We start from the raw sequence: 12,079 nt of genomic DNA, 5'->3' as shown, positions 1-12,079 counted from the left end.
CATTTATTTTTAAATACAAGTATATATCTAAAGTTAGTAAGTTAGTACCTAAGAAGTTTTGGGCCTTCAATGTTGAATGTAAGGGCTGTACACATACTTTGTGTATTGACTGTAACTAACTTAGTTTCGTCGCAATTTGGTAAAAGTGTAAACTTTCGAGAAAACTGATCATATAAAAAGGCACACCGGTTTTATATCCTACTCCTTTTCGCGCCCCGTATTGCCGTGTCCGGAGTGTCGCGTTTTATCGCAATTTGTTTTCTCCCTCTGCCGACGCTAACGTCAATTCCTGTACTACGACATCGGCCCAACGTTTCTCTATTTTAAATGCTGTACAGTTTTCGTTCTCGCCGCATTTCCTGTAACGGTTCATTTGAAAATTTACATAACAGTGATGCCGTTTGCTGTCACCTTATTTATCGTTCTAGCCGCATTCGCCCTTTGTACCACTTTACTTCTTGTGCCATTAAGATTTGAACATTTATACTTTCTTCTTTTCGTGTCTGAATCACTTATTAGAGACCGTTGTTGAGCAGGATTAGTTAAAATAAAGTGGTCAAGTTCTTACAAACTTTTGCGATCCCTATTTATTAAATTATATTTATCGAATATCAAATAACATACGGCTGTTATGCTTAAAAGGTTATTTATCTAGTAAACCAAAAAGTCTTACATGTTCATTTAGCTTCATAACACTCCCTGGGTTACTACCGCTTCCCCGAAACACTGACATTAGGGAATATTTAGAACGGTTCTCTATGTCATCGTTTCCTTGTCTGTCTCTCGTTACACAACATTCCAGCGAAGTTCCAAACAAAACTAATCGACCATCTTGATATATTAAAAGAAGAATTTTCTTAGGTTAAAATACATTGAATACCAAAGTGTAAAATTATACACCGACTGGTTAACTTAAACTTACGTTGATCATCTTTTCTTCCAATGTCAAAAAAGCTAGTGGTCAACGATTTTTTTTTAGGAACGATTTGTCGTTTTGGCGACGTTTTCTTCAAATCTAAAATTTAAATAAGTAAAAATAACTATAAAAATTTTTATTCAATAGTTTAAATTAACTTATAAGATTTTAATATATATAAATAATCGCGAAGCCATATTTAAGGTTATCTTTCAAAATAAAAAATGCAAATTGATAGAGAAGCCAATTACAACGAATCCGGTTTTGTAGGCGCCATCAGCCGGACTGCAGGATCAACTCTCCCCCATTAATAGAGCATTCGCTTTATTCCGAAATTTCAAATACATGATCCTTTTTTTAAATGTTTTTTGAGTCCAATTTGGAAATGACAGAGTTTCGCGATTTGTGTGCTTACAATCTAAATTGGGAAATAAACTTTTGCGAGATCGGACAGCGCACGGACACACGGACAGTCAGACTGACAAACAGACAGGCGGCTTTTGTTCTTCGACAAAAATATATAAACTTTATAGGGTCGGAAAGCTTCCTTCTATCTTTAACATTCTTTTCATCTACAAGTTAAAATCGATGAAAGCCTCCAGAGATCAAACCTTGATTTTCCGGTGCAGATGGTTTAAAAAAGGACCCTCAAATTTTGATGTAATGGTACCAACTTTTTTAAAAGTGTAGATAACGTTTTTCGCCTGTTATCATGTCAATTTTATTTTTTTATCTCCAGTAAGGCTTAACCGATTTCGGTCATACATAGCTTATTTCACTAACAATGGATAATTCTTAAGTTTACTAACAAAGATGCTAGGCTCGACAGAGTTTAAATAAATAACAAAAACAGATGTTCCGACAACATACATCTTGAAGATGGAGTTTTCACGAATCTACCGAGTTTTTAACTTCAACATTCCGCCGGTAAATCAGTTTTACACGATTTTTTCAAGCTTGCAAGAACGGTTTTTTTTAGGACTTTTAGCGACTGCAAAGCATATGTTAAGTGCTATTTGCAGATGCTAGCGAAGACAACAGGGGTCTAACAGTCGAAAAATACCCTTGTTTCGCAGACAGTAAAATCCGTATAAAACCGGCTTACCTGCGGATTCTTCAATAGCTTGTTAGATTCGTGAATCTTCAAGATAAAATAATTTTCGGGTTTCAGCATGTATTTTTATACCCTTGCAGAGTTTGCAACGTAGTGCAGGAGACATCTCCGACCTCAAAAATGGGTTTTAAAGACGAAAAACGCATATTTTTATGAATTTTTGCGGCGACAGCTATAATACTATTTTTTTAAAATTTAATTACATAGTATTATACAACTTTTAAAAAATGTAAGATAAAATTTAAAAAAAAATAATGAAAAGTAAGCCGGGACCGTGAATCTTCGGAGGCGCCTTAATAATAAGTTGGTTTGCGGTGAACATTATAACTTGTGACAGGATTATCAGAATACAAAAATTATACGCATTTTAAAGCTGATGAATTTTTCGAGTTCTTCGTGATTACCGTATTTTATTTTTTTTTTTATTTTTTTGAAGTGAACAAAGCGATCTTAATAAAAAAATCGGGGTTAACTACTTATTAAAAAATAAAAATAAAACTCTTAGTGATTACATGCTGAATTATGTGAAGAAATAATGTTCAAATGTTTGAGTTGTGATATTCACGAACTTGAAGTTCGAAAGAAAAGTTATCGGGAAAACCGATTTTGAGTTTATCATACGTGATCAATCTGGCAGCACGGCCGGTTGTTTGCAACGCTGTAACTCCGTTTGAAAATTCTCAACATATTGTTGATTCAGAGAAATAATAAAAAAACAAATGAAAAAAAATGTTTAAGACCCTAAACCCACCCATACTTTATAATGGATAAATATTTCAGAATTACGATTTAAATTTCAATAAAATTGGACGGCTTTATGCTCCCATGGAAACAATCGAAATATAAAAAAATAAAATAAATTTACAAAAAAATGAAACTTATATATTGTTTTTTTTTTTTAATTTGCTTGGAAATAGTAATAATTTTATAGTTCAGATTTACGATTTTAATTTTATTCTTATGTTGTGTCAAAAAATAAAACTTTCGACTCAAGCGTTGTTTGGCAATCCGAAAATAAAACTAATAGGTTAATCATTATTTGTAGAGCTGAAAAAAATAACCAAAATATGTTTTTTGAGATTTAAAAAAAAAACTCGAAAAATAATCGTTGAAAACCAATATTTTTAATAAAACTTGTAATCTTTACGATGCCTGGTTTAAAGTAAAAATTACAATTAATTAATCATTACAAAACAGTTTAAGTTGTGTTTAAAAATCGAACCTTCAATATTTCCCAAATTAAATTCTTTAATTTTTTCCAGGGCGAAATCCTTTACTAAGTCTGATTCTGTTTTCGACAAGTTTACCAGTAGGGTCGCCGAAACTTGAAACTTCTCGCCAGATTCTGAAATCCATAACAGATTCTCCTGAAAATTATGTTTAAAGTTTAAGTTTTATTAACATTTTTGAATTTTATTTTCTTACCGAAGGATACCACTTTAGAAGGGGTAAAGGCAAACTATCTTTAGATAAATTTCGCCTGTTTTGGCTTTTGGAACGACTTCGCCATATTTTTTTAGTAACAAATTGTCCCACGTTAGATAATGATTTCGACTTTTGCATATTTGCACTTGCATTACTTTGACCTGAAACATGGAAAAAAAATAAATTAGGAATATTATTAATGTTATATTTTAAAATTTAAGTATGCCAGTCCAGTTGGAACAAAAATCAATTAGTCAATAGTTTACACTGCTTTGCTGTGGGTGCTCACAAGTAGGCTTTAAAATTCTAAAGACGGTGTCCAGGCGATTTTTTAATGTCTCCACTCTCTCCGCTCTCTAAAATGATATCTCCACTAGCAAATCCTGCTCTCAATCTCCAATATTCAAGTCTCCGCTGTACTTTGAAGCCTTTTACCTTACGTTTCACACTAAAACTTGGATTCCTTTGAACCTTTGAGGTTGGATTTTATAAATCTAGATTCTTCATTCATTTGCAGCAGCAACATCAGGCTAAGTACTCAAACAAAAGTGTAATCTAGGCACAGTAAAAGTATTTTGCTAAAATTATAAAGCGGTCCCAAAGCTAAACCATTTTTTAGAATGCTCGGACGGATTGTAGCTCAAGCCATCGCGGTTTTTTGCCACGTCGTTCCTCTACCACAAACATAGCATCTTCACTCATTTTTTATACCGTTGCAGACGGTATTACAATTTCAGTCAGAAATTTGCAACGCATTGAACGAGACATGTCCGACCATAAAAGTTTATACATTCTTGATCAGCATCACTAGGTGAGTCGATCTAGCCATGTCCGTCTGTCCGTCCGTTTACAAACTAGTCTCTCAGTTTTAAAGCTATCCGCATGAAACGACGATTGTAGCATATAGATTCTATAGGAGCAATCGGAAAAATCAATGAGAAAATTAAAACTTTGCTGTTTTAATTTTTTTTGTGAGTTCATTGAGATATAGTAATTGGGAAATATTCCAGAACTATATCATAAGATCAAATTGCAACAACAAAAAAATATAAAAAAATAGATAGAAAAATTATTAGAGATCACAATTTTTGAACGTAAAAACAAACATTTTTAATATATAAATAATATAATAGTATAGAATTACGATTTTAATTTTATTCAAATCGGAAAACGATGTCATATAGCTGCCATAGGGACGATCGAATAATTGATCTGAATAATCGCTCAATGTTTTAGCTATGAGGGTATATAATCTTCGGGTTCCCGAAGCCTGCTTCCTTTCTTGTTTTTTTTTATTATTTGCTTACATCTGTAAGCTGAATGTAGTTCGATTAAATTTGCCATTTTGTATTTGCATTTTTTTTTTGCAGGGACCGTAATAATTTTAATTTTTATACCCTTGCCGAGGGTATTGTAATTTCAGTAAGAAGTTTGCAACGCAGTGAAGGAGACATTTCCTTTCAAAGTGTATATATTCTTGATCAGCATCACTATCTAGCCATGTCCGTCCGTCCTTCCTTCTGTCCGTCTGACTGTACGTCCGTTTCTACGCAAGCTAGTCTCTTAGTTCTCAAGCTATCTGCATAAAACTTTCCCAAAAATCGTCTTTCTATTGCAGGTTGTATATAAGTCGGGACGAGTCGGATCGGACGACTATAACATAAAGCTCCCATGGTATCAAACGAAACAAAAATTTTAAAAATTATCGGGCCTGTTCCAGTTTTCACTCGGAAGTGAATTCGTTAGCTTTGACAGATTTTGCTTAAACGTAATCAAAGTTCACTTGCTAGCTCGCAAATTTCCTAGGGAAATTACTATTTGGGGGAAATAAAACAGCTGAGTGCCGCTACTGCTCTTAACAAAAGCCTATGATTTGCCTAAGTTTTCCAGGCAAATCTCTTGTCAATATTTGGCCCGCCGCTGTTCATAATCTTTGTGCATTATCGGTGCCTACATTTAATGTCTAAAATACGTCAATAAATTTATTGGTAGCCAAAAATAACAAATTCTACTTATTTAAACAATGTATTTCGACTTTTGGCAATTTTGGACATTAAACTCAACAACCGAAATTTAAGATGCAATGCTAACATTTAACTGAAAGTTTTGCAGATTTTTGCAATGTTACCGGATTGACAAAGATCTATTTCTTTTCCTAATTGAGAAAATTGGACCCGATTTAGGGCATCCCTGGATTTCCCATGTTACCCAGCTTGCGGCAGTCCTTCGTTTTTTTGCAACATTTTGTATTTTAAATTTTGTGCGTGAATCAGCTGCTTGGCACCAGTGTTGCAAACGTGTCACAAGAAGTGTTCGGGTCCAAAGCTGCCAAAGACGATGAAAAAGAACAGGTGCGGCGGATTTGCAAAACTCTAGTAGGTTAGAATCGAAGCGATTCTGAGGTGCCATTACAAAATAATTTTTAACAATTCAAACATGTTACTACTATTACGGGTATGACACTACATTGTTCGCTTCATTCATTGACGAATTCATTGAAGCTCAGAGACAGAGACAACTATATGAATAATGCTTGAGATTAATTGATGATTTGTTCAGTATAAGCTTAAGCCAGATGAACACAATCTTTAACAGTTTAAATAAACTATTAGATCAAGTTTTTGTTAATTCAGAAATCAATTATTCTATAAGCCTAGATTCGAAGTGCGACGTTCATCATATGCCATTGCTTTTAAATTTAGAATTTTATACTTTTGAGCATGAATTACCTCAAGTTCCATTTTACACTTTCAATGAAAATAATCTACTCGCTGTTCGTAATGATATAATAACTATTAATTGATCTTTCGTTTTGTCACATGTGTTGATGCACAAGCGGAAGTTAGCATAGGTAGTTTGAATACATTTCTGTACAATGAGTACATTATAAATTTTGAGAATGGTTTTAAACAAAATCCTAAAACTTTCTGGAGGTTTGTTAATTATAAAAAGAATTTGTCTTCTATACCTTCGTCTATGACTATGGATAACATTATTGTTTCTTCTGGGATGGGTGTGGCAAATCTTTTCTTGATTTAAACTTCGAACCTCCTAGTGATTGCAACCATCTAGAAACACTGAATAATATTTTGTTTCTTCGTCAAGCGGTAGACGTTTTTGAAGACAATAATAAGCCTGACCTGGATGGGATTTCTCCCTGTTTCTTAAAAAATTGTGTCTCAGCACTTTGTCAGCCTCTAACGTTAATTTTCGAGTTGTCACTTTCCAGGGGGTGTTTTATTAATAAATGGAAAGAAGCCACGGTTACACCAATTCATAAATCGGGTAGTAAATGCCTTATCATTAACTATCGACCCATTGCCAAATTGAGTAACATATCTAAACTTTTTTAGCGGATTATCACCAAGCATCTTTCCTTTCTTGTTAAGCCCTACATTTCCTCAAATCAGCATGGGTTAATGTCCGGTAGGTCTACATTAATGATAATCTTTCTTGCCCATATGTTGCAACTTCAGGCCTTCCTCAAGGTAGAGCCCTTGGCACTCTTCTTTTTATAATATTTATTAAACACGTTTCCTGCTATTTTATGAACTCAGAATATCTTCTATATGCTGATGACATAAAGATCTTTAGATCTCTCCGTTCAGATGCTGATACTAGCCTGCTTCATGCGGACCAGAACCTCGTAAGTTCGTGGTGTGTCAATAATTTGCTTCTTCGCACGTTAATGGAATTAAGCGCATTCAGCACAAAATTCTCAGATTTGCTCTTTCTTTAATTAATTTTGCTAACCATTTGCCATCTTCTTCTAGCAGATTTCGTCTTTCCATCTTTCTAGCCTTGAAGACCATAGGAAACTACAGGCCTTACTTTTCCTGGATGACCTTCTTGCTGGCAGCCTTGATTGCCCCGTGTTGCTTTCCAAAATAGACTTTTGTTTGCCATGCAGGTCTTTACGTTCTCACGAACCATTTTTATACCCTTGCAGAGGGTATTATAATTTCAGTCAGAAGTTTGCAACGCAGTGAAGGAGACGTTTCCGACCCTAGAAGGTATATATATTCTTGATCAGCTCACTATCACTAGTAGAGTCGATCTAGCCATGTCCGTCTGTCCGTCCGTCTGTCCGTCCGTCTGTCCGTCCGTCTGTCCGTCCGTCTGTCCGTCCGTCTGTCCGTCCGTCCGTCTGTCCGTCCGTCCGTCTGTCCGTCCGTCTGTCCGTCCGTCTGTCCGTCCGTTTATATGCAAACTAGTCTCTCAGTTTTAAAGCTATCTGCATGAAACTTTCCCAAAAGTTGTCTTTCTATTGCAGGTAGTATATAAGTCGGAACGAGCCGGATCGGACGACTATAGCATATAGCTCCCATAGGAACAATCGGAAAAATAAATGAAAAAAATTATAACTTTTCTGTTTTTTAATTTTTTGTTTAGTTCTTCGACATATAGCAATGTTTAATTATTTCAGAATTATGGTTTAAATTTTTATCAAAATCGGACTTCTATAGCATATAGCTCCCATAGAAATATAAAAATATATAAAATAACTATCTAATAATTGAGCTGCAAATCATCATAGTTTCAATGTTTTTCAGCATATATTCAAGTAAATCATAATTTAAATGTTTTCAAAAGTATTTAATTCATGCAATAGCTGCAAGGGTATATGAACTTCGGCTTGCCGAAGTTTGCTTTCTTTCTTGTTAATTAAGCATTGTAGGATTAATTACGCCCTTTATGAGCCTATTTGTCAGGCTCTTCGACTATATAATGCTTTACCACCTAGATTGCGGTTTGAGTTCAGTTCCAACAAACAATTAGTGCGTTATTCTTTAGTTGAATATCTCTTAACTTGTTATGTTTAGTGCTAAGATATATATAGATTTAGCCAGTAAACATTGTTTTGGCGAATATATAAATAAATACCCGATGGGCAAGATAATCCTACAACCCCGGTTACCCTACAACAACCCAGTTTGTGTTGCAGATACAAATAGAACTGATGAACGGGGTAATACAAAAAAAACGTTAAGTAAATACTTTAAAAACATATTACATTAAACGTTTTTCCACTTGCGTGAAAAAATTCTCAACATTTTAAATTTTCAAAACTATTGTATCCAGAATAGTATCAGTTGTGAAAACCGCATCTTACTGTATATAAATTTCTATCGACGAACAAGAAACAATATATTTGGACAACAAGCCAAAAATTAAGTCCAAGACAATCAATAATTTTAAATAATAAAGTAGAGAAAGCAGTCACAATAAATAGAAAAGTAGTCCATTTATAAATTTTTTTTTAACGCACTGAGATTTGAACAGTAAGAAATGAGAAAAATTTTTCCCAAGACACATATAAGGCTTAGATGTATGACACTTGAGGACTTTATTAGCAACAGAAAGTCACCATAGGCACAGCATAAAAAGTTATATCCAACGTTCTAGAATCCGACCATTCCGAGAGCACTAAATGCACACAGAAAGAGCTTTTAAAATCAGAAAATAGGAAGAAAACTATCAACACCAAAACCCAAGAAGAAAAAAGGGACTTACAAGCTTAGTAAACATTTAAGAAAAAATGCAAGAAAAAAACAAACAAAGACGGAGCATTTATATGAATCTTTGCTTTCGAGAAATATGAGCATTATTTATTTATTATCGTTTATTATTTATTTACAAAATATAATCAATGAACATTTAACAAACAATACAATTGCAGTCTCCAGCGCCAGCTGCATCAATACTCCCTAATATGATATAACCATCAAGTCAATTGGGAAATTTCTATACAGACAGCTTTAAAGTGATATACTAGTTTGGGACATGGCTATATGAACTCGTTAGTGATGCGTACCGAAATATCTGTACTTTATGGGTTGGGAAATTGTTCCTTCAGTGCGTTGCAAGCTTTTGAATGAGAAGTCAACAGCAAAGAAAAAACTAACTAGCCTTGATTGTTGAACTGCTTTAAAAGTTACGTTTTACTAGACTTTTTAAATATACTTAGAGTTCTTAAAATTACTTTCATAGCTTCTTTTAAGTAGATCGAAAACAGAAAATGTAAAACAGATATTTGTTTTGTCTTAAGTAATTTAAAAATGATCTTTTCATTAAAAACGCAAAGGAAATCAAGCAAATATAATGAAGTTGTTGATATTTAATGGAATGCATGTCAATCCATAACTGGGAACTATTTTTCATTAATCATTTTCGTTTCCAATTTTTAAGGTACTGAGAAATGGTTTATTTTTATATTTTGTGGCAACGTTACGAAATAAAAAAGAATAAGCATTTCTAACATTAATTTTATTTTAATGAATACTTACTAATATCCGGATTCTTGTCTATTAATGTGTTAATATGGTTTCCTGCATTGTTATGCCCGTGCAAAATGTTCGATATAAATTGAGAGCTTGAAGAGAGCAATCCGCTAGAAGTCCTTATAGCTTTTTCTAACTTTGAATGACTGGTTGGCGAAGAAGGTGCAGATGTGCACTTTAAGTATGGGGAGTGGTTTTCACGACTACTGATATGTGAAGAATGCAGTTCATCACTAAATGTTGACCGGCTTTTTTCCCACTCTAACTTTTTCTGTATTCGCTCATCCTCACTCTTCATCCATTCTAAATGAGCGTTTTCCAGATTTTTGGAACATTCGATTCCCTTAATAAAATCCAAAGCTATAAGGGGCCAAGCATCTAGAGTTTGTACAGCTTTGTTTAGTCCTTCACTCATGCCAGGTGGGTTTATTTCGCCCTTTGCCTTTATATTTCTAAGATTTTTATCATAGTTAATTGACTTAAATCGATTCGATTCAGAATCTTGCACACTCTTCTTTCTCGCCATTTTCAAATAACGCTTGATTGTATCGCTTACTGACTGTGAAATGTCATCGTCAATCGAACTTTTCCTGCCACTCAAGCGCGATGCTTCACAGCCATCCTGTTTATCTAATTCTTCCGAAATCTGTAAATTGCCATCGCAATTTCGAATCGCCAGCTTGTACTGTTCCGCCAAACTCTTAAGTTCGCTAAGCTGAATAAAACTGGTTTGAGTTCCACATGTTTTAAGGCTTCTTTCAGTTTTCTTCTCACTTAGAACACATTTTGCTGTAGTCTCGGAGCTTAGATGAACATTATTTAGATCTAGGTAAAGTGAACTTTTCGCGCTCGGCAAAATTGTTGTATCACATTTTCTCAGACATTGGAACTTTTCATGTCCGAGTGTGTTACCAGCGCGATCATGGCTATTGTGATTGCCAAATTTATCTTGGTTACTATTTTTTAATAAGCTGGACAGTGAAGTCGACCTATTAACATATTTTGATGGTTCCTTGGAATGTAGGGTCCGATGAAGTTGTTGTTTCTTGAGCGCACTGTAGATTTTTTTTAAAAGTACTTTATCCTCAAGGATTTCGGGTACATCACCTAATTCCAGCTGAATTCCCTCTTGTCCAAATATAGAGCATTTAGATAAAAGTTTCAGACGGGAAACGAGCTCTGATTCCAGAGTCACACTAGAGGATTTCATAGTCTCCTTGTCATTCTTGTTCTTAAGGATTGGTCTTTGAGCACTAGGTGAAGATGTTTGGTCAGGTCGAACCGTTTTAGCGCTAAGTAATGTGGTTGTTTTGTACACATCGCGGAGCTTAAGATATGTCTGCAATAACTCGAGGGTTCGATCTTCATTGTAAAAGCTATTTGTGGCCTCCACTTTATTTCCATTGCGTCTAGCACTTGCGTGCCTGGACAATAGCTTCAATCTCCGCTTAGAACTGTTAATTGCTCCTGGGTATGAGGTCCTCCGACTCCACAAAACAAAACACGGTTCAGATAAACACACACGTTGGAAGTGCGCTTCTATTGCGTCAATATTATCCGACCCTGGCTGAGATCCGTCGGGAAGAAGCTTTCGACCTGCGTCTGTCATATACCTCCATGTCTTTCGAGTTAAGAGCCAGCGTTCTCGTTTTTTCTCCTTGTCTTTTGTACTACAACGACGTAGCCTATTTCCTCCGGACTGGTTATTCGCAAAATGAATTGGGCTTCGAACGCTGAGGACATCTGAAGACTGCGGCTCCTTAGACGACGGAAACGATATTTGCGATGCCGGCTGGCAATTGTTTAGCGTGTCAAGGGCATCATCCAAAGGGCCTGACCTTTTTTTTGTAGCCGCAACAGGGCTTCTCAAGGTTTTCAAGTGTGTCGTTGGTTCCTCAGATTTTGTTTGCATTTCCATATTATATAGACACATAAAGTTTAGAAATGCAGCCGTGAGTCAGTAAATACTTTCCTATTGTGGTACATTCATTGTGGAGGCGTTTTAACGTATGAATTATGATGTTTGAAACTATTTACGTACTTGTTGATTTTTAACACACCACCTCATAGAATTCAATTTCTGGATGAAGTTACTTGAAGCACATCACATATTTTCACGTTAACTGTTTTTATAACTATGTGAAAGTAACATGTGTAGGCAGACTTTAATAAATTTGTATTCTGACCCTAGTAAGGGGCTAAGTAAACACATCTATTTATTTATAAATGCATATATTCGTTTTTCTTAGGGGCGTTCGCGTACGTATACAAAAAATTGGTATCTATATAGATATATTTATATTCAAATGCGCACGATTTTTTGTTGTTTGGTTAAGAAGAACT

The 12,079-nt window shown here is 34.8% G+C and overlaps 1 protein-coding gene across 4 annotated transcripts in view; it reads right to left on the bottom strand.

Moving 5' to 3' along the window:
• The window catches only part of LOC108145327, a 24,534-nt gene extending 12,455 nt beyond the window's left edge, over nucleotides 1-12,079 (bottom strand). For 2 of the 4 annotated variants that reach the window (XM_017270708.2, XM_017270710.2), the window contains exons 1-5: nucleotides 9,743-12,078; nucleotides 3,456-3,616; nucleotides 3,253-3,397; nucleotides 923-1,015; nucleotides 674-831 (exon numbers count right to left, since the gene is read on the bottom strand). In XM_017270708.2, the coding sequence (XP_017126197.1) occupies nucleotides 674-831; nucleotides 923-1,015; nucleotides 3,253-3,397; nucleotides 3,456-3,616; nucleotides 9,743-11,669 (2,484 nt within the window). In that variant the 5' untranslated portion in view covers nucleotides 11,670-12,078. Of the gene's footprint in view, nucleotides 1-673; nucleotides 832-922; nucleotides 1,016-3,252; nucleotides 3,398-3,455; nucleotides 3,617-9,742 lie in introns of all 4 variants that reach the window. The other 2 variants (XM_017270709.2, XM_041708666.1) reach the window with 2 other exon arrangements.

The sequence above is a fragment of the Drosophila elegans genome, unplaced genomic scaffold (assembly GCF_018152505.1).
Source record: "Drosophila elegans isolate 14027-0461.03 unplaced genomic scaffold, ASM1815250v1 contig_349, whole genome shotgun sequence".
Lineage (NCBI taxonomy): Eukaryota > Metazoa > Arthropoda > Insecta > Diptera > Drosophilidae > Drosophila > Drosophila elegans.
Note: the sequence above shows the minus strand (reverse complement) of the source record. Positions and strands in the feature narration are given on the sequence as shown.